Source organism: Oenanthe melanoleuca, chromosome 2 (genome assembly GCF_029582105.1).
Source record: "Oenanthe melanoleuca isolate GR-GAL-2019-014 chromosome 2, OMel1.0, whole genome shotgun sequence".
Lineage (NCBI taxonomy): Eukaryota > Metazoa > Chordata > Aves > Passeriformes > Muscicapidae > Oenanthe > Oenanthe melanoleuca.
The window spans coordinates 129,923,060-129,950,523 of record NC_079335.1 but is presented as its reverse complement, the minus strand read 5'-3'; the positions used below and the strand labels follow the sequence as shown (position 1 = coordinate 129,950,523).

At 37.9% G+C, this 27,464-nt stretch overlaps 1 protein-coding gene across 1 annotated transcript in view; it reads right to left on the bottom strand.

Moving 5' to 3' along the window:
• PLXDC2 (plexin domain containing 2) overlaps positions 1-27,464 on the bottom strand; it is a 242,195-nt gene that overhangs the window by 129,976 nt on the left and 84,755 nt on the right. Inside the window, exon 2 of the mRNA XM_056483768.1 lies at positions 605-816. Coding sequence (XP_056339743.1) covers positions 605-816 — 212 coding nt within the window. The remainder of the gene's footprint in view (positions 1-604; positions 817-27,464) is intronic.

Genomic DNA, 27,464 nt, shown 5'->3' with positions numbered 1-27,464 from the left:
CAGGATAGCGAGCTCTCTGGCAGCTGAACAAGAAATTAGAGGTTGAATGGCACAATAAAATAGAGGGAGAACGTCCCAAGACTTCACACAGATGGACTCAATCCATCTTATTCTTTGGAAGACCAAAAATCAAATAGTGTGCAAGTTTTTTTCAATGACAAACCTGAATTTTCTTCCAATTTCTCATTTCTCTAGGGTCTTTTCCCCATTATGCCTGGATATCACTCTACAGAAAGACCAGGCAAAGTCTTGCAAAATGAGGTGCTTACATCAACTTCAGAAAAGAATTCAATTTTATACTATTTTAATACTATTTCCTTTTCCAGCATTCCAGCAAGAACTGCTAAAACATGGGACTTCCCTTAACTGTTTTCCAGCAAAAAAGCAAACATCCTCCAGAGACTATCTTCAAAAGTCATAAAGGACAGGCTCCAGCGTCAGGACAAGAGAAAACTCCAGCTTCCATGTGCTGATGGGTTCACAAATACAGAGACCAGAGGTACTCTTACCCATAAGTATTTGAATTCCCTGAAGGAAATGCCCTAATTGTTTACTTACCCCCAGTCAAAGAGAGTAAAATGAATGAGATGAAATGAGTATCTACCTCAATCTGTGTAGCGTTGTCGTGTCCCTCCTCAAGCAGCAGGTCTGTGAAACCCCCTGGCTCCAAGGAATCCTGCCCCATGCTGGCTCTGTTGGTATCCACTGATTTGAGGGACTCTGTGTGCCTCCTCCACCTGTGGCTGCTTACATATGAATCCACCTCCACATTCTCCTCCACTCCAGGGAAGCTCTGAACAACTTCATAAAACACACCTGACACGAAAAGAAAGGCAAAACAAAGCCAAGTAGTAAGTGAGCAGAACACTTGTTTGTTAATTATAATTGAAAAAAAAAATTATAAAGATTTTGTACAACTCCATAAAATAGCCATTTGTATCCCTGATAAAGTTTTTTATGGCAACATAAATGTTTAAAGGAACTATTAAACTTCTACAGAATTCAGGAATTTAAACTAAGTTTTGTGAACTCCTCTAAATATCCTATTTTATTTTTCTCCTTGTTTTCTGTCTGGGAAAAGTTTTCCCTGTAATATTTGAAACTTTATTACATGTTTACCCATAGCTGACAGTTTTCAAAATAGAATAAGTCTAAAAAAATATTTTAATCACCTAAGAAAACAAACGTAGAAGAGACAGAGAAACTCTTGTACAGGCTTAGGTTTTCCTCCTGATTTTATGTTGAAAGAGCTTGGAAGCCTTGGTGAAAGGCAAATAAACATTATGAAAGATGTGAAATTCTCATAAACAGCTGTTCCAGTGCATAAATAAATCTGTCCTGCTGTATAAGTGATAAACATGAATGATGTGTGAAGTCTGCAGACACCCACTATATCTTCTGCAAGGGGTGAGCAGTTGGGTGGTGTGTTTAACATATTACTTTTGGCATTTTCATGCTCATTTGTGCATTTTTCATGCTATTAAAACTATCAGCAAAACAAACCTATAAAACTATCATCAGACAAAACCATTAATTCTTCAGATATTTTCATTTTGCCCAATCCAAAACCCCATCAAAGTATTTTTCTGTTAATTTATTTTTGTTAACACCATCAAGAGAAAGTGAAGTAAGTTTGTATATTTTACACTAAATATCAGATGTGCTTTTCATATTGTGTTTGTGTCTAAAAGGAGAAGTAGGGTGTTCTGTGCTTTTGATGTACCAGGAAGAAGGTGATTTAGTTCAAAAAACAGAAAAAATTACCTCTCAAAAGGAGTGGCAAAGTAAAGGAAAAAGCTGAAAGGATAGACTGGTAAACAATTATGTGCAGAAATACTACCATTGCTTTTTTTTTTAAACAGAATCTTCTGAACAAAAGATGGTGCCACTTTCAAGGTCCTTAATATGCATCATGCATGTTGTCAAGGTACAGAAGAGATGGGAAAACAGAAAAGTAGCTATCAAAGGTTTAAATAAGTGAGATTTCCTGCATCACAGCAGGAACAGATATAGGAGCCATGGGTATACAAAAATCTGTCAGACATTGTTCTTGGCAGAAAAGAAAGTGCTACAATACAGAAGCAAAATCTAATACACTTTAGGCTCTATGTGGTTTCATTTTTCTATCAAACTCCCCCAAATCTATTAAACTTATTTCCTAAGTTATTTGATCAGTCTCAACCAAGCTGAAATTACATGAGATGAAGGTGTTTGGTCAGCTAGAGAAATCAGAATTTAATTGACATGCAAAACACGCTATCTCAGGCCATATCTTTCCTCAGACCCCAAGAAATCAGATTTCTTTTCTTTTAATAGGTGGCTTTTTGAAGCCTGTTTCCTTGCATTTCTTAAAAGCCTTAGAACATTGTCTTCAACAAATTGCTGCTGTGCTCCCTGTTTTATCAGCCAGCCAGCAGCCTGCTGCAGAGGGACAGCTCAGCAGGTGAACCCACTTATTCCTCCACATCCCTATCAGCATCCTTTCAGAGCAGCCCTCCCTGCTCCAGCCAGCACAGCTCCCTGTGCTGTTTTGGGGATCAGGGGTGTCACACAAGGCAAACTGCCCAGCCCATGGGCAGAGAGGCTCCCTGCAGTGCCTGGGGCTGGCTCCTTGTGCTTGTCCCTCCTTCTGCAAGCCTTGGGCAGCATCACACCCTGCAAACAGGGAGTGCCTGCCTGGTACAGATACAGCACTTCAGGCACATGGACACCTCTGTACCACCCCTTTCCCCTCCCCTCAAGCACCTTTCCTGCCTGGTCTTGGTGGCTCAAAACCCACACCCAGAGAGAGGCAAAAAAAGCATTTCACCCCCATTTTGCAGTCCCACTCCAGCCTACTCTCTTCATGGATATCATACATGCTTGGCATGCTGAGGCAATCACCTAAATTAACAAAAAGAACATGTAAAAGATAGGGGAGGGTTTTAAATCCCATTCCCAGACCCATTTGTAAAGAAAAGCAATTACACCTTGTTCTCCCACATCCTGAATAGAAATGAATGTAGTTTCTAAACTTTAAGGTGTTTGTAACATAAACTGGTTTTAAAGTTGTAATAATATAATGATGGTGAGAAGGAAAGAAGTGTGTGGGGTATTTCCACTGGCTTGGAAATTCTACACAATTTTCTCCCTTTTTTCTTTTACATTATAATTGCACCACAGCATCTGCAAAATTTGGCTTGGGCCATTCCCCATTACAGAGATTTTCAATGTCATTAGTGCACAATTTTTTTACCCCTTTCCAAATTTTTCATTATATGATTTTTCTCTTTGAAACACAGAAAATGTTCTGAAAAAGACTGTTTTCTGCCATTACACTGATAAACCTTTTTTTACAGGTACAAGCTACACTGACATAGGGTATTTTAGAATCACATAACTGTATTCAGAATGCATGATATCCTTCTAAATTGAATAGTAGCAAGAGTTAAATGCAGGAAGTTAAATGCTATTCAGTTTAAAACTTATCTTTGGAGGTTTTTTCACCATGAAATCTGTAAAACACTATTATCAATAGACTAGTTAACTGTCCTGGACTGGCAGCCAGAGGATACTGAGCTAAAAGGTGAGATAAAATCTGGATGTGATTTCAAGAAATAAAGAAAGAAATGTACTGTGAAATTCCTCCTTCATTAAAACTTTTCCTTAAACTACAGGGGATAGAGAGATAAGGGTGACTAGCTTGGCTGGGCCAGCTCTGCTCCAGAATGTTCTCTTTTTTTATCCCAGCAGATCTCTAATGCTGAGAAAACGACAAAAAATTTTGAAAGGAGCTGAACAGAATGTTTTACTTTTATTTAAATAAAACCTATATAAATTTTCTGATAATGGATAAATTATTTTAAAGTTACAAAAGGAGGCATCCCATAAGGAGAAATATTCAGAGGCCTAAAATTCCAACACCTTACAAGTTAGAACTGTTTGATGTTTCTGGTTGAAATCTCTATGTAGCTTAAAAAAAAAAAAAATCACATAAAAGGCATTTTAGATGAAATGTACTGAAGTATTATAATCTTATCTTTTACATCTTGGAGCTCTTGCTTTAATTAACACTGAAGGAGATTATGTCATTCAAATCAATTGAAAAGAAGCCAAATGCTGTAATGTCTGATTTATAATAAAATCACAATATTGGCAAGCACAGATGAGTAGCAACTTGTTCGACTTGCATGAACAGAGATGCAAAACTACATCTTTAACAGATTTAAGCCTTTAAAGAGGGAACTACTGTTTTCAACTGATACTTTCATGGTGTAAACCATCATTTTTGTACACAGTACTATCACTGGCATGCCACTATCTCTGTGGGAAGGTCTGTATGGCTGATGCTGTACTACAGTATTTTTAAGGAGTAAAAACAGAGCAAGGTCTTTCTAATTAATATGTAATGGAGAGGGTGTTTCAGCCTGAACCTTCAGCTCTTGCTCTTGAGATTTCATAAAATTAGTGATAAAAATTCTTATGTCTGCAGCTCCTTTCCTCCTTGGGTCATACTAAAATTTAAGATTTCAGCTCTGTGTTGAATAAAGTTAGAGAGGCAGTCAGGTGGGGATAAGGGAAACAAATCTATAAAAAGCTTTCACTGATGGGAGATTATTTGGTGACTGTTGGAAAGATCAAAAACTCTTGCCACAGTTGGCCAGTTCAGCCCTTCATAACTGATGTGATTGATCAGAATTTCCATCAAATGCTTTAAAGGAATAGGAGCATCACCCACACAAACTGGAAACACTTGCACTGCATATTTAGAGAAGACACTGAGGAATGGGAATGGGTGAAAATTACAGACAGAATCACTTTCACTCATATCTAAAACAGGTGTTTCAAATTTCTTTCTGTACAGGTTTACATGCTTACATAAATAGGAGAGCTTTTGGCATCTATTGCTTAAATCACCATGTACCCAGGTAACAGCTTTTTTTTACCACTTTTATTTAAACAAGTACTAAAGAAGTTTTTAAATGTGTTAAACTAAACTGATGGAAGACACACGTCTGAAACCTCTGTCTTGTACATCAGGAGGTATCTGACTTTTGAGGTGGCTCTGCTGGTCTGAGGTTTTGGGCAGGAAGATGTGTCCTGCCCTATGAAATACATAGAACTGCTTCACACTTATTCCATTAACATAAATCAATGCTGTTTGTCCACTTCAATATTGTGAATTATACAAGTGGCTCTAACAGCTTCAGAAATGCTGGGCTATACCAGAAAGATTTGCTAAAAGGGAAAGAAGACACCTCAGTGTGGTGGGGACATGGATTCTCTGCTTTTTCAAGGCTGCCTTAAAATAAAAAGGGAGAAATTATAAACAAATAGGCCCAAAATGCAACAGCCCAACTCTGATTTTGTAGGGAAATACATAAAGCTTTAGGTCTACATAAAGCTTTTTTTATAAGAGAGAAAGAACAGAAAAGAAACTTTATATTTTTATGGGTGGCAACATAACCAAGGACTAAGAAAGCTGATTTTGGGTGGAAAAAATGTCAAATCTTCTTCCGTTCATTTAAGTAGTTTTGGGTTTCTCCCCCAACCTTTTCCATGAGGTCAAAGTTTTGTGGAGTGTTTCACAGCAGAATTTCAGAATTACATTTCTGAAACGTGTTATTTACATTTCATGATTGCACACATTTAAGCCAACTCTGCAATTTAACTAATTTCATAAATGCATCATAATCAGCAAGATTTTTTTTTTTTTTTAAGACTAGAAGTACTCATACATTGAAACCTTTCAGCAGATTGCTTGTGACATACATGATCAACTTTCTAAATATGCCACAGCCCAAATCAAAATCAAGTATCAAATATACAATTTTTTTCATCAAGGGACAGAAAATGCCATCATACTACTTTAGGTTAAGTAACTTTCTGTAGCCTGTCTTATGAGTCTTCTGTCATGATCCTTTGAATAAAGGTGAGAAACCAACAAATGTTGATGAAAGATATGAATGCTAGTCCCATGAAGTTATAGACTCTTTCCAAATATGAACATGCCTTTAAAGGATTCTCCAGGTACAGGGCTTATATATTAAATGATGAATTTCACAGCAGAAATCAGTCATATGTTTCAAAAAAAAGGAAATTTTCTAGTTTAAATTAACTTTGCCCATGAACATCTCAACAAAATAGAGACTTTTTTCTTCATCTGTACTTGTTACATGGGCCTAGGACCAATTCCATCTTTCTGATCTTAATTTAGGAAAGATAGATAAGCTTGATGTTCAATATGTCCTTGATAATGATACAACAAATTAAAAAAATAACATGATTTGTAGAAACTATCCCACACCGATAATTAGGACACAAATAGCTGTGTCCGTTTTTTTTTCTTTTTAAAGCTTATCAGAAACTGCTAACAGAATTGCAATAATATGTGGGAAAATAATGCTTAGCATGATCTTGTTTTTCCCAACTAGGGATGAGAATTTATGAGGCCTGCAAAGGGAATCAGAGGTCAACGATGATAAAACTCGGAATGATGGAAGATAATGATCACTGTGCTGCTGTTGAATTGTTTGCTCAGAACAAAAAAATAATGTCTAAAATAATAACACTACCTCGAGGTATGATTTCCTTGCAATTATATCATAAGTAGATACTAAGACTCATGTCCAATACAGAATCAGTATCAATAATAGCAGTATTATGGCAGACAAACATAACTGGTAATTTCCTTCCACATCCATTTCATCAACAATATGAACTCAGATGTTCCCCTTCACAACTGCTTTCTATTCAATAGCTATTCTTCACCACTACAAGTGGTCTCAAAGAACATATTACCACACTTCTAAAACTTTGGCACAACTACAACTGCTGCAGGCTGGGTTTTTGTAATGTTTTGGGGTGTTTTTGTTTGTTCCTTTCAACTGCCTTATTTCCTTTTATTTTGTAATTATTTATATAATCATACAGGTAAATTAAAATGGTATAAGTAAAGTTGAGATCTCAGTCCACTTATAACAATACTGTTATTTTGATTAGCCTACATCAACACTGAGGAAATATTGTTAAATTCCAGCTTCACTCATATTCTCCAGCTACATAAACACAATAATTTGCACATTGAATTTATAGACAACCTGATTATGGCTTTATAATCTCTTATAGATTTGTTTTGCTATTCTTTCTGTCAGTTCCACCAGGGGACCAAGTTCTAAATTTATTGCTAACTGGATACAAACAGAACTAGAGAAATAAAACTTATGTTTCAAAGAAGGCTTGCAGTCTTGAAGATGCTGGATAATAAGAGAAGATCAGTACACAGTGATATCAGTAATCACCAAAAACCTAGCCAGTATTAAGATTTTGAAGCAATTTTAGTAAAAAGAAGAATTAAAATGGGGAAAAAAGGTGTTCTAATTGGATGTGGTTAATTTTTACATACGTATTCTAGAAAGATTTAAGTTGCTTTCACAACTGAGTTTAGAACAAGAGTCTAGAGAAGGCTGATTATAACAGAAGTGAAAGGCATAAAACATTTCACACCTTCTAGGTGCTTACAAGTCTTATGCACATCTGCATCCCACACTTGCAGACCTTTTTTGTATTATTTTTGGAATGATAAAAACACAATTATGATTAAGCTAACAATGCAGAGTGTAATCCTTTATCTCAGCCCTCCACTTTCTGAGACAGGAAGACAAAATCACCTTGAAAAGAAAGATGATGAAGTTGGAATTGATTCTGGTTTAGCCTTTCCTTACAAAATAAAAGAAAAAAAGAAAAAAAAAAAAGAAGCTCTAATAGACTTAGATGCCCAGCCACAGCAATTTCAATTTGAGTACTATTCACATAATCTTTGCACACTATACTATTATGTTCAATATCCACATCTCCAGTAGCACTTGTAATAATTATTAGTAATGCAGACATGCAGCTGTACACAGATGAATATTTAGCACAAACTAAGGTTCCAAAAGGAAGTATATCTGTAATGTTCTTATGTACCTGGCACACAACTCACACTATCAATAATTTTATTTTCTTGTGGATTATCAACTACAGCACAGAAAAGGAACTAGTTAACACATTTTAAATAATTTGATGTTTTCTGATTAACTTCGTAGCAATAATGTCAAAAAGTTAATTCATGTGCAGTTTATGTATTTTCCACCCAAACCTCCCTATAACACAGACTCTTGCTAAATGACAGAATTATTTACTTAAAAAGCAGTAAAAAGTAAAGAATTCAACAAAAAAAATGCCCTGCCAAGAGAAATGGAGATTTCTCTATAATATTCTATTTATATGCAAATTCTTGCTTTTCCAAACTCCATTCAAAGGTTTTCCAGAGAATACTAATACCAACTTATATTTTAACCTTATTTAAAGACATTGTAAAGAAGTTTATTTTTTTTCCTGGTCAGTAACTGGATTACAGTATGATTGGTGGTATTGGACAGTAGCATGTCCAGTAGAGCTGTGTCCTATGTGTCCACCTCACTGTTCCAGCCTAAAAGCATCTTTCTTTTTCCTGAAGGATCTATCAAACCTAGGCACTAGAATGACCCGATGATACAAGAGAAAAGCATGCAAAAAGTGAACTGGGTATTCATAATTTGAGCTGCAGCATATGCTCTGGAACTCATTTTGCATGACTTGTCGAGAAAGACAGTAAATAACAGGATGTACAAACCTGTGCTAGCTTGGCTAATTATGCCCTTCTCAGCAGAGAGTGCCAAATGCAACTTTGGTAGAAGGGTTATCTTCAGTTTTAGCCTGAGGAAAAGCCAAAGGCTAAGGCAGAAGGAAGCCAATTGCTCAGAAAATGGATCAGCACAGCCAGCACACACAGCAGCGAGCAGGGGAAAAGAGCAGGGACTGCAGGGACACTGCTGTGGCAGACACACCAGCCAGCTCTGCACAGGCTGTCACTCTGTGCTGGGGCAGCACCACAGGGTCATTGGCTTCCTGGGCAGCCCTGTCAGGCTGACTTCAAACCAGGCACAGGGATCAATGCCAGCACTCACCCCGAGGGCAGCCACGCAGGACTGGGCTGCTCAGAGAGACACAGAGGAAAACAGGGCTCACACATCAGCACAGGGGAGCTGCCCATGCACACAGGGACAGGCAGCATCACCTCGGGGCACAGCTTACAGCCTGAGCAACCTGGCCCAGTGGCAGTAAAAGAAAGTTGGCATGATGGCATCATGCCTCATCAGGTACAACAAACACTGATGGCACAGGGATTAAAGATTTCATCTCCTCCCTTGTCAGTGGTGCCCAGCAGACTGAAACCACCCTTGGTAAGTTTGTCTGCAAACAAGGGCAAACTCCTAAGCCTCTTACTCTCTCCAAACAGACTTATTAATGAGTTTGTGGCAGTGCACCAAAATACAGCCTACAGATAGAGTGACACTTCTGAGAACTCAACATGTCCTGGACACTTCAAAGAAAGTCATAATGCCATGTAACCCCAGCATGACTTAAAAATGGCACATTTTTCTCTCTGCATCCTCAATACCCTCTGCCCCCATCACAGGAGTGGAAAGGAAGTGGTTTGCAGTATTAGATGTTACACAGAGCTCAGGATTTGGAGAACTGGAAAACGAACAAGCAATTGCTGTTGCCCAAAAATGTGTAGCAGAGAATGTAATCTGATATTATAAAAGCTGAAGAAAAAAAACAGCATGATTTTTCTTCCAATAGAGTGGCAGAAGAGAATTTTTTGAAGATGGGAAAATTAAAATTTACAGCTGCTTATGGAGACATAACTTGGATTTCTTTACAGCTCAAGATCACAAATTACTTTCCATCAGAGCCGTAAATTTAAACCCCTTCACTTTCATTATGGATCAAACAAGGAAACTAAGTATCTCCTTTCATTTTCTGCACACAAAGGCTTCCTAGACCAACAATGATCCAGGATTAAGAAAGATTAATCCAGCTGCAAGTAAACAGATTGATCATTTGTGGAATTAATGAATTCACTTAATAAACAGTAAAGGCTTAGTGCCAGAACTCACTACACTGTGGTGTCAAGATGGTTTTCATGAAATGCCCTGAAATAAATAAAAGAAGTAAATTGTCATGTTCAAATACATAGTTGTTTCAAGGGTCAGGAGAACCCAAGGTGGTGTCACTGGGCTTATGTGGCAGGGTTATATGATTAGGTTAGCAATGACTAAAAAACACATTAAATGCTAGTACTTTAGAATACTTAAGGTATCTTTACCTGATTTTCATGCCTTATAGATACACTGAATTATGCTTACAGTGTTTTATCTGTGATTCCTTTTTTTTTGGTAGATAGGATGATCAAGAAGAAATGAAAATGGTACTTTATTTTTTTTAAAAAAAGACACTGAAGCTTACTTCAAGCTTTTATTTTTTCTTCATCCTCAACTTGAAACTGCTGTTTCAACTTAAATTTGTCCATATATTTACCCAGTTCCCTCACTTCTGCATATTTTATTCCAAAAGAATAGAACAAAACTTTAAAAAAGAAGACCTATTGCCTTCCATTTTCCCTCACATGCATGAAGTAAGTGTTTTAAGGACTTCTGAAAAGTCAGTAGGGATTCTAAACAATCCATTTAATTTATTTATTTGGGATCCAATCTGGCCCAGTGCAGTACCATAGATATGGTCCTCTACAGGAACAGTCACTAGAGAAGTCAGAACTTTCAAATTTTTAGGAGGCATGAGAGAAACCTAAGTAAATATAGTAATATATATATAGTCTAGAGATGGATTCTCTAAAATAAACTAAATATATGCCATAAAAGTGTATTCTTGCATAACAGCTTAATGAATGCCTCTCTTTTGCAATCTGAAAGACGCAGATGATGAAACTTACTTTTTCTCTAAAACATATTCTATGTTACTGATGACAAGCACTAGATAATAGCTATGTACTATTTTATTACTAAAAGATAATTGCTTATTTCTTCCAGTCTCTCTGTTGGCAAACTATTTTCTATATTGTCTAATGAAGAATAAATTTGTCACTGAAATCACAATGGGTCTAAATGCCTCCAATTTTTTTTTTTTTTTTCCCCTGGAGAAATTCTTATTTTAGCTTCAGCTAAAATCAGCTAAAATCCTAGATTGGGATATCTGCTGGAGAAAAACATCATGTTTCTAGCACACTAATGGGAGGAAATTAGAGAGGAGATTGTTTTTAAACTCTGGCACAAAATCAGCCTTTCTAGATCTGATGTGAGACCAAAAAAAAAAACAAAAACAAAAATCATAGATTTAGGAGGAATTGTTGTAGAAATGTGTTTAGAGTCAAAGAACAGCTGTATTAAACTCATCTGAAATCAGAGGCATAAAACTACAAATTAAGCATGTTTGAGATATGAATGATAGAAAGACATTCTTTGTTTGGCAGAAAAGAAATAAACCCTTTGCAAACTGGCAGAGATACTGGAGAAACAGAAGATAAAATATTGCATCAATCTTGAAACTAGTCAAAGCAATGAAATTATCCATAAAATGTGTAATTGGACTGCCCAATACATGGAGTATTGAATATTGCCTTTGTCTTCTCCCAAAGGCAGATGAGCTAGTACTGTGCATTGTGCAGCCCTGGAGGGAAGTGCAGGAAGGGCATGTTCTCACTGTTTTAACTGATGAGCAGGACTGGGAGGACTCAACTCCCATAAAGGCATTTTAGAATCTACAGATAAAACCTGTTTTTTTTAATATGTTACATTTGACACCGTTTACAGGCACTCCTACCATCCCAAAATAAAATTAGGGAACTGCATCGCTGGCACCCACTTTTAATATACATAAGTTATGTGGAACTTAGGCATTTGGATAGACATATTCTGGGAGAAGATTGAATGAATATGTTTTTTCTCTTCTGTATTAAACACATTCCAAGTCAACCACAGTATTTCCAGGAAAAAAGCCATTATCAGCTTTGCAGCACTCCTGCTGGGGTATGTTAGCATGCTGTGGACATACATTTTGTCTGTGCATGTTTTTTTAAAAAAGGAGGAGGAATGGATACTGCCATGTTGGAAAGCACATGGTGTTTTGGAAGCTGTGAAGGGATGAGCCAGCTAAAATGGCATCAGTCTACACTTCATGAAGGGACAGATTTGCAACTCTCTGCTGTGCCTGTGCTTTTCCAAGTGGAAAATAGGACATTATGTAATGTGTGAAGATCATTACACATTAAACATCATATGAAGAATATGTTATTTTATTTTTCAGAGAGTAAAAAAATAGACATGGCACATGGAACAAGAGAGTTCAGTATATCCCTTAAAACACAAATGTGATTAAATGCTTAGGAGGAGCTTATTTTCAAAATGAAGCTGAGCTTATGGGAACTCAGACTTGGTAGACTCTGATTAGATGCATGCAAACACTGCCTAGTGCCTACAGAGAGCTGAAGGAATGACTCTGTGATGAAAAGACCTCCTGCATAAAATGGCTGGTTTTCTGCTTGGGCAATCACTCCAGTGCAGAGCATTTATACTTATATTCAGCCACTTGATGAAGCTGTTGCTCAGGTTGTTTATTATCAATGGCTAGAAAGCCAATTCAAATGAGAAAGGAGAAAAATATCTTTAAGTAAGAGAGAAAATAGAATGTTTTAGAAGTTTTTTAAGATAAAATGACATTTCATTGTTTAGTTACTAAACAAAGACAAGAATATCCATGCATGGAAAGAGTTGGGAAAATAAGTCAAAATTTGGCCTATTTTGTTAGACAGAGATATATCTGTAAATACATTTGAAAAAAATCACCTGTGTTTCTTTCCATTCTACTCACCACAGATTTTATTCCTTAGAAGCACATAATAATGCTGTCTCAACATGCTATTTATTTTCTCTTTCCTAAGGAAGAATAGTGCCAGCAGCCAGCTATGATCCCCATGCCCTGCCCTTGAAATTCAATGACAGAAAAGCACTATCCAGATGCACAAAAAGGCACCTTTTAGAGCAGTCTTATATTTCTTTGTCACAGCATCTTGCTGCCAAGGTTTTAACCCACATACTGGCTGACAGCCCATCCAGAGCCAGAGCAGCCACAGCAAGGTTTGCAAACCAGCTCTTCACATCTTGAAGCAGGGAACAGATTCAAAACCAGCTCAGCTACATTCAGTGTTGTAAGAGTAAAACGTTTGCCTGATTCCTGGAAATTAATGTAACCCTAGAAATCATTTGGTTTTGTTTCCAATTAGTCCAATGCTAATTTAGGGCACAAGCTCTCCCTCTGTACCACGTGTATTCACACTGTCAAAGCACTTGCAACTCATGCAAGTCCCAAGCTGGTGAACTTTAATGGGACTTTAACAGCCCCTAAAACTGCCCATCTTCTACAGGCCTGTCAGTTCCACTCCAATGAGGAGGTAATCTTAAATTAATCTGTTTTCTTGCTGAATGCTGACTGCCTTCCTCAACACATCTCATTTACTCAAGCAGAGAAACAGCTCAGGCACTAAAGATATATCATTCCATGTCTGAATTACAGAGGAATGAATTGCCAGTTCCTGGATATCTAGGTGTCTTGGCCAACTGACTGCTGAGCTTTTGCAATATGTCCCACAGACTCACCTCTTCCAAACCCACTACCATTAACAGGCCTGGTCTGCAGTATTTTCTCTTCAGATAACTGTAAGGGGAGGATATCTATCAGTGGCACTAATCTGCTATTAGTAGCACTACCTATTAGTGCTAAAGGATGCAGTCAGGCTCAGTCAGTAAGGACTGGCATCCCAACCTTACCAAAAGCTGGCTTGGCCACCTTTCTTACCTGCCTGAGATGCTCACTTGATTCTGCTTTCCAGTTTTGGAAAGCATATGCTCACTGTGACAGAACTGTCTCTTGAAATTCATAGTAAACTTTTCTTAAAGCAGGGCTAGTTACAGTCCTCACAGATTTTATAAAATATCTGTCCTGCCCTCTCTCCTTTGTTAGTATTCATCTTCACTGTTTTCCAGAGAAACTTCAAAAGCAGGACATCTTGCTGGGAGATGCAAGACCTCCTCCAGCTAAAGGCAACCTTGAACTCTTTGCTTGGCTTCCCTGAAGAGGGCATAACCATTATGAATATTATGGAAGCACAAGATACCAGTACCTGAGCTCAGAAAACAAGTTGAGAGCTTCTCTCACTGGCAAAGACCAGCCACACTCTCAGAAGTGCATTGCACATGCTGGATCCCAAGGCAAGAGGTCTCTTGTTGCAAACCTTAAGAGCAGTTAAATTATGTTAATCCCTAGAAAGCAGCAGTATTTCAGACACACAATGGCCATTGCTTGTTTTTGTTTTTAATTTTCAGGCCACTCCTGGATCCACAACTGAGTGTTTGGGATTGCAAACTAAGTGATAACAGTAAGCAACTCACACAAGGCTTTAATTACACTTATTACAAAACTACAAATTTGCCATGAAAACACTGAGTTTGTAAGTGTTGAAGTCCTTCATCACATTTGTAACCTTAAACAAATTTGGGAGCAATAGTTTGTTAAACACTAACCAGTGCTGACAGCAAATGCCCACTTGCTGCAAAGACTAAAACCAGTTTTTCAGCCCTTGTATCACATGCTTTTCAATCATGTGGAAGTTTCTCATAGTTTGGTGCCTTTGGGCACATTGTTTGGCTCTAAGTGAGCCCACAAACCCACTGACACTTCCATGAACCAGATTTGTTATTTAACTGAACTTTATTGCATAACTCACAGTGGACATTTTTCCTCTTCTCCATGAATGGTAAACCATAACCCCAAATGAATCTCTATTTCTACCTGGTTATACCAAAACAGCAGATTTTCCACACTGCATAATGTAGGCATCCCTTCACAGGATATAGCTAAGCTGTTTCTAAGCATCTATCCAGCATACTCTGTAAAAAAGTATGAAGCATATATCACTTTTTACCTACTCCTGGAGGTGAAAAGCAATAAAACACAGCACATTCAGCCTCCTCCTCTCATATAAATGCAGTAAGAAGGGAAAAGCAACAACTTACTTTATTACTCCCATCAGTTTTCTGAAGTAAGGAGACTGAAAGCTGTGGGAGAAAACTTTGTGTCATTATACAGCCTCTCCACAGGAAGCACAGGCTCATCAATATATTGTTTTTTACCTTCACCTTTAAATATGAGTGATTTCACATATAACAGCTCATACAATTTCCTTTAGATCTGTAATGCACTCAACCAGGGGCAAACTGAATCTTGCTTCTTTTTTTTTAATTTTTTCATGCTTTCTTTGTTTGGGTTTTTTCCCCTACATGTGCATGTGACCCCACTCCTCCCTACAGGGTACAAGATCCACAGACTGACATTCCCTCTGATGTCCTTGGACTCCAAATCAGGTCTCTCCCCATAGAAGCAAAGTTGTCTTTCCCATACCTTGAATGACAGGCTTTAACAGAATATTCACCATCCAGTGCCCTGACAGGTCTGTCCCACCAGCAACAGGTCCAGATGGGGAATTCCTCCTTTTATAGCTTCACTCAGGTTTTATTCTGCTGCCAGTCCAGCCTTACTCTGATCACCTCCTTTTGCAGAGCTGCCTGTCTCTCCAGACCAGCCTGGGCTCTCCCAGCAAGAGCACAGACCCCATGTAGCATCACTTTTGTTCACCCAGTTTCAGGGAGGAGGAGCAGAGCAGGGAGGAAAAGGTGATGTTACATCAGAGACTGTCTCATAGCCTCAGCCATAGAACTTGGCCCCACTTTGCTGCTACCTCTTCCCCTTTTTATTGCCTGAAATCAGATGTTATCCTCTCCAGTGAGCTGTCAGAGGAAGATAAAACAGCAGAGGGGAGGGGAAGATTGCATAGAGTTATGCACTCAGAAGATCACTTCTCTGAAAAGCAATGTGACAAGCCTGAACCTCTATATGATAGCCTCGATTTTGCTATCATATATTTTCTCAGTATCACAGAAGGAATCTTAATCTTATTTCTTGTTTAAAAATTTTAAAATTAAGACCTTTCTTATCTGAACTTAATATCAGAAATTATAAGTGCATAGAAACAATGCTGGGCTTACATCACACTATTCAAGGCTGTGGACAAAGAAATTGCATATTTTAATTTACAGAACAGTCTATATGTATACTGTGATGTTACTTACTGTTCCATGAATATATGTGACATAAATAACTAAGAAAATCACTTAGTCAAGGCAGTGACAAAATAGCAAAGGAAGGAATGAAATTACTGTGCATATTGAGTCCAGTGGGATGTCTAGATTCCAGGAAAAAAGCAAAAGGTAATTTACTGATGATATCTAATATATAGCATCATCATAAAACTACTAGTGATGGAGTGGGCTCCTCTTAGAAAACTCAGACATTAAAAAATTCAGAAAAAGAATTCTAATATTATTCTACTGCAAGACACATCATATAGCAAATAAATTGACACCTTTAAATCTCACAAAGTGATCTAGAAGCCATACATTTGGCATTATAGTTAATAGGAGCACTTGCTGGTACTCTGCAGAGAGCTGATTAGCCACAGCACATAGTTTCCTTTAGTTTTCAGCTATTAAACAACACTTAAAAAGTTAAACTTGTATTAAATATTTATCTGGTATTTATTGTTCCATGTAAGCAATTGCTGCAAATTCCACAGGAATACTATTCTGTTGCCAGAAAGAGGGTGCAATGGCAAATAGGTTGGGAAGAAAGCCCATGAGGCAACATCTGAGCTGTAATATGAATTTGTGAACCCTTTGGCCAGGATTGCTCCACATGACTATTTCACATTTTGCAGATGCCTGACTTCAGCATCTTAAAGAGGAATAATTTTTGCAGTGTGATCTATTGACTCTTTCTGAACACCATTCCACCCAGAACATATCCCCACAGACATGCTCCAACTCTTGGTCCTCTGGCTCTTCTCATTAGCAAGGTCAGTTACTTCCCTATATTCTGCTATCCTCACATAGTTCAAGATTTAGAATTATAATCACTTTGGGATATGTAAATGCAAGTGTGCAACCCCCTGGAGATGCTATGAGTTCAGTGCAGCTGTGGTTGCTCACAGCACCTTTGATGTCAAGCTGCTTCTGGTACAGGGTGGTGCTGACTGGAGGTGGTAACCTTTCTGAAACATCCAACTGTGGAAAACTGCAATGAAATTAACTGCAACTGCAATTAACTGACCCTTGAATTTCTGGAACCAGGTAGTGCTACATTCTCACAAATGCATGTTCCTCATACAACATCAGGTGGAGAAGATGGTCTCCCCAACTTTTACTGCAATGCTGAAGGTTGCTCTGGCTCTAGTGTTACAGGGTTAGTTTCCCTCCATGGAAAAAACCCTTTTCTGCCCTGACTAACTTGAAATCTTTTAAACCTGAAATATTCTGGATTATCAATACCATTATCTATTGAAGCTATTCAGGTAGTCTGGCTGCCTTGCAATAATAACTTCTGTTTAGAAGTTTTGAAAATATTTTAAACTTCAATTTGGCATACAAGTAACCTCATTTTTTCCTCAAACTAGCACCCACTTACACATTGCCTGCTCTGAAATTCTCTGTCATTGCTAAGAAAGTCAGCACTGGGTCAGTGTCAGACATCTGAATTTTCAGATCAGTAACTACTATTTGTAAGGAGAAGCAAGGCTTGCCAGAAAGGACAAAGTTCAAGAACACAACATCCCCCATTAGCATAGTTCAGTTCTAGTCAAAATAAATTTTTAATGTCTTTATTTGAAATTAATCCTTCCCTCCAATAAAATCCAGATGTCCTGTGTTTATTTATTTATTTACATTTTTTAGAAGCAGAAAGTGGTGTAGGAATGGTGAGAAAGTTTGAAGCTCTGAGAAGAAGCTTTGATCCCAGAAGCACTGTTAAAACTGTTGTAAAACATCTTGTTTTCTCAACCTAAATGCTATGAAGTGTATATACCCATACTAACTAAAAAAAAAACCAACAAAAAAACCAAAAAACCAAAAACAGAAAAAACCACCACAACATAAAACCAAAACAAAAAAGAAGTCCTTCTATAAACTTTCTATGCATTTCATTTATTGTGATTCTAACTAACTGCAGCTGCTTTCTCCTTTGCTTATTGAAAATGAAATCAGCAATGAAGTTAATTTGTATCTTACCAAAGCTCTTGCACTAACTGATTACTTACAGATGTCAAATCTCCAAGTGAAATTTTTGCCACCTGTTTTCAATTTCAGGATTGGCAGTTTTGTAGTTCCACAGCTTACTGACCTGGTGTGGATTTATACCATCTGTTGTTGTATTCCAGAAGACATCAACAACACCAAAATAGTTTTATCAGGAAGTTTTCTCCTTTATAGAAAGAGGCATCCAAAATATTGTAACGTGGAAGTATCAAAACTGTCTTCCATATTAAAAAAAAGCTGTAGTTGAAACAATGAGTACTTTTCATCAATAAGTGGTTTCATTCAAGGTGTGAATATGGTTTGTTTGCATGTCAAATTAAGTATATCAAGGTGTTTCCATGAACAGTCCAGGCCAAGATTCACTGCATTTTTATTTGGATATAAATTATCAAGCACAAACATTTTGTATGGCCTGAAGTTCTTCAAGAGAGCCCATTTTATTCATGGAAACATTGCTCTCAACATTAAATCCAAGCACTAGAAAACACAACACTTGATTTAATTAAAAGGGGTGATAATAAACATTTGGGAAATAAACTGGAAGCTTTAGTGATAAGAAATGATCAGAAATAGGAAATAGCTCTCCTTTTTTCTCACTAGCCTGCAAAGGTTACATTGCTAAGTAGTTTTGCAAAACATGTTTTTCTATTTTAGAATGAGATTTATTCTACAAGATGTATTACCAACATTGTTTTAGCCATGACTCATCTATAAGCTAATTCCAAAATGCATTCTCATTATAATGATTACTAGATGGTACTTCTAAGAGAAACCAGTTATGGAAAAGGAGCAGTTATCCTATCTGTATGTTGCAGCATGAACCTCTAGGGGATGCTGTGTATATTAAATTTACACTGCATTTTTATTTTTGAATTCTTGCTTCTATAGAATTCCCAGCTGATGCTAACCCAGATGGCTTGTGGTTGGTTGATGATATTATTTTTTGCTTGTATGACTACAGTGGGTAAGTTCCTTTGCTGTTGACAAGGTCCAGGGTGGTAGCTGCACCTCAAATGCAGGATAAAAAGACTGTCCCATCCTTTCCACTGCTGCATAAAGAGCTAAGCATGTGCTAAATTGGGCTGTGCTCTGAGCACCTTCTCTCTGCTCAGGTAGCCAGGACCAGAGGAAGCTCAGGGCTTTGGAGGAGGAGGTCTGAGATGGTTTCTGTTCCCCCAGCACTGCCCTGGGCTGTCAGAGGTGGAAAGACAGAACCTCAGACACAAATGGCAGAGTGTGCACGAGTCACAGAGTGCAGGGTGGGAGAGAAGGATGACTTTTTGCTAAGACACTAAAATTATTGAAATGATTGTTTCCCTACTTTAACACCAACCACAGAGATTCACTGCAGTCTTCTCCCCACAGGTTCCCCTCTCCTTTCCCTTCTCATGAGGCAATTGAAACCACTGTCTCCAAAAGAAGCTTCTGAGCATTCCCCTTGGGTGCAGTATTGGTAGAGACAAGAGACAGCACAAGATCAAAAAGCACTTTCCAGACAGCCACGGCTCTTCCAAGCCTGTCAGACTGCAGTTACAGCTCTTGTGCTAATGGTGATGGACACAGAACCCTTTATTCCTCATAACTATTTGATTAACCTTCTGCCATAGTGCTTGCTATTGCTCAGGCTCTAGAAGAGTCAGGGAGACTCTGGCATCAGTTTGGAGCCACTAGAGTTTTTACGTGTTTTGCTTAAAGAGCTCAGCCAGGCAAAAATCAGGCAGGATTGTGGCCCACTCTCTGCAATGTCCTCTGACCTCAGTTAACACTGACATAAAACTAGAAGAATGCTGTTGACTGGAGCACAGCTATTGCCATTGTACAGGAGTGCATCTGAGGTCAGATTCTGACTCAAACTGCTTGCCAAAGACTGCAAAATATTATGAAGGAATGGCTAACAGAAGCTACCCACACCCACTGAGCTGTGGATGTTCAGCTGAGAAGCAGATGTTTTAAGGGTCAGTACTTCTGTAATAAGTAAACACATTTATTGTAATGTAGAACACTGAGCTAATAATATAAATATCAAGTAGGACACTTGAAATATTGTGCAAACAACAACATACATCTGAAAAATAACTACAACAAATGCTTGTTTTTCACCAGAAAGATCACAGGATCAGCAGCTGTTTACTGCTTCAGCACAGCAATTACCACGTAAGCTTAGCCAATGTTTCCAATAAAGCCTGCTCCCATCCAGCCCATTTCTAATAATCTGTGACATTTTTTCCTGGGTCTAATATTCAGAGAGTTTGCTGTCCAAAACACTAGCTGAGTTACTCCCAGAGCAAGGCCAAAGGACCACGTGCTCTCCTTTTTAGATGCAGTTAGCTAAAACTAATTCACTTCGTTCTCTGCAAAGACCCCCTGCTTCCTACTCAGCAGTATAATTGTAGAATGCAAATAGGGGAGTTTCTGAAGACTAAACATGTTCATTAGAAACAAAAAACCTCCCCCACATACAGACATACAAAAAAAAAAAAAAAAAAAAAAAAAAAAAAAAAAAAAAAAAAAAAAAAAAAAAAAAAAAAAAAAAAAAAAAGTGCCCTACCAGAACAAAAGAAATCTTTGCATTGACTTTTGTGGCTGGAATTTGGCTAAATAAAGTACATTGCTATGATAGCCAAGCTTTCAGCTAAGAAGACACCCACACATTTTCAAGAACAGATCCAATATTTGCCCTTCTGACTTTGGTGGGCTCTGGGCCAGTGCTCAATAAGGCAAATAAAGAATCACTTCCACCAGGGCTCCTGCTTACCTGCATCCCTGTGCAAGTTCTCCATAAGCTGTGACACTTCCAGAGGGAAGCCACAGATTCTTGCACCATCAGCAGAAGCCTGAGCAGTGGCTCTGGAGCACCACACTGGGGTGAGGAGAGGCTGCAGGACACAGGGGCTGCCTGAACCCACATCTGCCCCTGTCCAGGGCTGCCCTCACCCACCCCTTTCTGGACTCCCCACCTGGGGTACTGGGTGTGCTGGAGGGTTAGAAATGGGTACAGAGCCCAGCATCACAGTCAAGAAGAGAGACTCTTGTATTCACAACACTATCTCCTCAGACCTCTTCAAAACTGAAAAAATACATAAATGTGCTCAAATGTGGGAGCAATATGCTCACCAGAGCATTCTAGCTATTCCATCTTGTATTATTCTACATGCCAACTATTTTAGTTTGATTTTTTTATTTTATTCAACATGTAAAAACAAAAGCATCATCCACTGTCTTTTTTTTTTCAGGAGAGAAAAAGGCTAAAAATCACACTGGAAATGCAGACATACATGCACATTTTTGCTAGCATATCTGAAGTTTTGCAGACATGTCTCCCTCCTCCTTCCTTTTCCTCGGCAAGAAAAAAAAAAAAAAGACATGTCCAATGTTGTTCAAAATTTTAAAATCAAAGCCATGTCTACTTCTCCTCACAACTCCCTTTCCCAACTTAGAATTTTCATGCTAAGGAATGAAGCTACTGCAGAAGCAAGCATCCTAGGCATCCCACTCAAAACCAGCAAAGAACTCCCCCACACCAGTGTGCCTGAATCCCTCTTTTAAACTGCAGTTTTGTGTGTACCAGCCCAGGTTCACCTGGGGTGAACAACACTAATTTGCTGACTCAAAACAGGCAAAATTTTGGACCAGTTCAGGAAGAACCTGCATGTAGTGCATCATCTAGAATTGTATTGGCTTATTTTCTTCTTTGAACATAGATTCTGCCTATTTATTTATTTTAAAATCAAGAACATACTCTTCTGTTTGGATGAAAAGAATTTCCTTTAGTTTCTGTAGTCTATAAAGGTGCACATGTGTTTCTGATAAATTGGGGGATCTTCCTCTGCCCCTGAAGTAAGAAATGTGAATACAAATGTTGATACAGTTAAAAAGAGTCAAGATTAGAAAACTCAGGAGCTGGACTGAGCAACCAAATTTAAAAAGGGAATTGGGCAATGTCAGACAGCAGGATGAAAGATTAAATTTTTGTCAGAGCATCAGCTAGCACCCTCTGGTAAATGGCATGGAGCGGGGGAAAGAGCTCAGGTAAATGTCTCATCACCAGCTCTATATCTGAATTTTAAATCAGCTCTAAGTTATAAAACTGCTTGCAGAGTTCTGCATTACTGACTTCTCCAAAGATTTACTCCTGATGTTGTCTAGGTCTTTAAGGTGGTTTTATTTAGAGTCCTCCCTTTTTTCTATGGCTCTGATAAGTTTTCTCAAATAGAGTTCAGAAAGCTCTACTTTTAATCAGATGTCAGGAATGTTGGGTTTTTTGTGTTCAGGCTGTTAGGATTTACATAGTTATGCACTTTCACCTTGCAGCTCTGGGTTATAAAAACACAGATAAGTGAAAAGGGATGTAACAGATACATGGATGACTTGCTTATTTTCCTTATGTGAGTAGTGTCACGTGGAAAAAATAAAAAGGGTTTTAAAAAACAATTAAGGTTTAAAACACAGCTGGACAATTATAGACACATAGTTTAAAAGTGTGAATTATGTGTGAGCTCCAATGCTTGCTCTCAGAATGTGAAAAGGTGACCACATGGAAAAGAGTATAGTACAGTCTACCAGGAATGTCTGAATCAATGAATACAGTCACTAACTTCAGTTGTACTTCCCTAATTCAGAGTGAGATTTATTTATTTGTTTGTTTGTTTATTTATTTATTTATTTATTTGCACTGCAGAGTCTTGCAGGAGAAGGCCAATGACTCTGACAGAGGCTTTCACAGCACAGCTGTGCCCATGCTCGGCTTCAAAACAAAGGAAAGGTACAAACAGAGCTGGAAGGCAAATTCCTTTCATACACCAGCCTTTGACACAAAATTTATATCCTGTAATAGCATCACAATATTCCTTTAAACAGTAGATTTTAACAAATAAATCACTTGAAAAAATATACACAAATCAAGTATCCAAATTCAGCTTCTTAAGGAGACCTGGATATAAGGATGTAGTGATGTAGATAAGTTCTAAATGGAAAGCTTATGACTGGAAAGAAAAACAAATAAAGAACTTAAGTTATTCAATATAAGTTACAAACATACTGGAGTTATATATTAGGGCAACATAAGCACAGATTTTGGCAAATCTCTTCATCATAATTAACTGTTTTCCATGTATATTTTATTCCTTTGCAAAGGAATATTTTAAACACATATTGAGAATATGGACTCTCATCATTATTCATGTCCATTGCTGAAATTTTATCAGGAAACATTCTGCCTATTTTAAAATATTTTCTCCCTATTTTGGTAAAGCAATTAATCTAGATTAGTGTAAATTGACTGCCTGTTAAATTAGCTCAAGAATGCATGGGAAAATCCTTCAGGTTAATATCTAGTTGCTCAGCTGTGTTCTGGAAAATGTTACAAACAATATTCTCCAGGATGCAAAACCTCTTCAGCAAGCTAAGCAGGTTTTACCAGTAATTATGTTATTAATCTTCAGTGTGACTTCAGTGATTTTGTGATTTCTACAAGTGTCAAAAAGTATAATTATACATTATACATTAGCCTCTTTAATGTTGTAAAATACTGATGTAGAAACAAAGATCTTGTTCAGCAGAAGGGAAACTCAGTCCATGCAGGGTGTCACCATATTATACATAAATATATTATATCTCCAGAGGTAGAAGAGAGGATTTATCATGACAGCTACTATCACAGTATTAAAGCTCAAGTGTATTCAACATACAGTCAGTCCATTAGGAGAAACAGACCAAAAAATCCAACAAATTAATAAGGAGATTTTTGTATTTTAAAAGCAAAGTCAGCAAAACTCTGTGAAATGCATCAAGCACTTTGTTAACCATTACCCATTCTCAAGGAAATGGTTGTTCTAATAGACAGCTATATATAATCCTAAAATTACTCTAACCCATTTTCTATGTGTTTTCAGTCATTTACTCTGCAGAAACAGACAAGTCACTATCTATTTCCCTTGCCTAATATTTGTGTGGAAAACAGTCTCCTGCTATGGGCCACTGCTTCTTGGCCTGTTGTACATGTTAGAAGGTATTTATGGACCTGAAGAAGGGAGGAATATGAAGAATGAAGGATAGTAAAAGTGTCTCCACTCAAGATATTTCCATTTTGTTTCACAAAACATGAATTTGAGCCAGCTGCAGGCTGTGTATGAGTGTACTGTAATGAAGGTGAGGATTTTTGGAAATGTACTGAGATTAATGACTTCTACAATGAATATTAATTAATTCCCACATTAGTTAGGAAAAAGAAAAAGCAAAATAATTTAGGTAACATAAGGGGAGTATTTTATCTACACCCTGTCATTTTCTAGCCTTCAAAATAAGCTTGTGCTTCAGCATCAGAAAATGCAGATAGGCAAAGCATCAAGGGCATAACTTTTACCTATCCATGACACACCCACAAGTCTGAATAATAAAACACATAGCAAATCTCTGGAAATTCAACAACTCTGCACGTGCTCACATGTGCTGCATTCTACACAGATACAACAAGAACACAAAAGGTGGCAAAAAACTGGGCCAAAATTGCTCAAGGGTAAAATCCCAACTGATTGGATAAATCACCCCCCCAAAAAACAATCAACACTTGTGCAAAAAGTAAATACAACCTGAATACAAAGTTCTCACAAATACATGGCAGCTTCCTTAGCACTTCAGTGGTCACAGAAGATATTCCCAGAGTTTATAACCTGGATTTTTTTTTATTTTTTTTTTTTCAAAATTAAGTGCTGAATTTTTCTTCCCATTTTAATCTGGCCACAGCATCTTTTGGGATGTTAAACCAAGTCACTCTGTGAAGTTTGGTTCTACATGTAAGCTGGCAGTGTTGTCAAGGGTTATTCACAGAGCTCTGCAAAGTGCTGCAAACCAAAAGGCTGAACACACACTGTGAGATCCAACATAGTGAGCTGTTTTTATTAAACTACTATTCTGTGATGGTTTATTAGCACCAGCATTTTCTAATGCCTCTCAGTTCCTCTGGTTGCTGAAATAATGGTGTCTTTATGCACTAGATTCTGAATCAAGTAAATCCCTGGTGTGATTTGGATGTGAGGCAACATATTAGAGACATTCCCCTATATCTTCAAAATATCTCTAGAAGGAAAAATTAGGCAAATTTCTCACTCTGAAAGAAACTGCACTATGTTCTCAAAATAGGAATCCAGCCTTACAAGCAGATTGCTGCCTCTTTCACTCATGCCCAAAGGATATGTTAAGAACATGGGATAGCCTCAGCTGAGCTGCACTGGCAGCACAAATTGCCTTTTCATGAAGAAATATCAAAGAAGAAACTAGGGACCAATGGAGTGAGTGATTCACAGAAAATTTCTTGTCAGGAAAAGTTCTTAAAGAATGTCAGTGGTGTTACAGCAGCTGGAGTAGAAGAGGAACCTTTCACACTGCCTTACACATCTCCTCAATCAATGCACAGCATTCCCTGTGGACACACTGGCCAGTGATATAAACCTCTTCTAGCTGCAAATATCTGGAAACCTTCACATTTATAATGCCCTGTGAGCAGCTTTCTCAGGATGGCAATCATTCTAAAATTTAAAATGGAAATGATAAAAATGTCTCTTGGTATTTATAAGATCAGGAAATTATCCTGTTATCCTGTTTGCTGTATGATTAGTTTTAATGCATTTCTAAAGAGAAGCAATATTTTTCTAGATTTGCCAACAAAATATTATCAAAACAACACAATTGTACAATTTTTCACAGGATTGCCTTGCTTGCATTTCTGTACCTTAGAAAGCAATTTTTTCTATCATCTACCCACAAAAGAGTCGAACTTGACCATAACCATTTTCTCCTCTTGAGAGGAGACTGAATTATTGCTCAACCTGAGGGCATCTTTTAACAAATAAAGTTTGAAACAATCTATTTTAGTTTTTTACTTTAAAAGGAAGTGCAGAAAATATAGCAAGTCTCTCAAGAAATTAAAAGAAAATTATTATACTAATTTAGAAGTAATGGAGCCCTTTGGAAACAAATATAGTCTATTACCAACTTGCAAGAACCACTAATATTGGCTCATTAAATAGAAACTTGTCTTAGAGCAATTTCTGGATCACAGAAATAACAATTTAGTGTAGACACAGAAATTTTGCACGTTCACTAAAACCATCTCTAAGAATGATTTCAACAGTGCAATTCAGAAATTCTGCAAGCTGGGAGATCAAATTTTTAATGTGCCTCTTCACTGGAGATTAGAAGACTTTTTCTGAATTTGTCTCTGCCTGTCTCCTGCTCCCCATCCTGCACCCAGCTGTGATTCAAACAGGCAGAGGTACAAGTGCAACCAGAGCTTCATTCCAGCACTCTGTTCTCATGCAGGCAGAGGAGGCACCAGCACTGTGCATGATATAGGGACACATACAAGAGGCAGCATGTTCTCCCTTCCCTCTGGAATCAGGTCATTCCCTGAAGCATTACAGACAGTAGGGCAGGAACTAAGACCACTGAGGCAGTTTGATGTTCAGATACTCTTGGCCTTAAATATCTGTGTCCAGCTGCTGCAAGAGATGAGGGGTGTGGGCTGTGCAGACATCTGTAATGCTGGTGTGCTGCAGCATTTTATTTTAACATCCTGTTTATCCTGGCCTTCATTTTAGCTCATTGCTGGGTAATGATGCAAGAGATTATCTGATGAAGCAGGAACTTGGAACATGAAACCAAATTTCCAGGCAAATCAGGTTTTCCATTTTCTCCTTGCAGCTCAAGAGCCCCTTCTGCTCAATTCTGGTAATTGTGTACACCAGATGAAGAACATGGCATTGACAGATGACTTACTACTGCAGTCTTTACTCCAGGATCTTCCAACAAGTTCCTACTTGCTATTGCCAGCACAACCACAAATTATAGAGGACTTTGTAGAGGACTTTGACTTCTTCAGGCTATATATCAAGGTACCTAATATCACATCTTGAAGGTATATTTTTTTTTTTTAGTATAAATCATATAGTACATTTTTACTGACTAAAAAGCTGAGCAGAAAGAGGAGCAGAGCTGGAGAAAGTGATGGGATTCATAAGTGAAGGGGTAAAACTCAGTTTCCTTCTGTGCAAGTCAGAGAGGAGACATTTCTCTCTTGCTTCCTCTCTCTTTTCATACAGAAAAACAGCATATAAGCACAAAGCAAATAACTCTTCTCTTTTATATAAAAATAAGAGGTTTGAGGAGTTGAAGGATGCTGCAAATGAAAAGCACCAGAGGCTACGAGACAAACCACAATTAGAACAGAAAGGAAAGGTATTAACAGACCCCCAGAGCTGGAGTGGGTGTGGAGCCTCTCTGCCACTGGCATTGTAAAGGCTGCAGGAGCTGCTGGCATGCACCAGCCAGGAGAGGAACACAGTGTGAAAAACACGGTTCAGTGTTTTGGGAGAATTAAAAGGTTTAATAAAGAGACAATAGGAGACA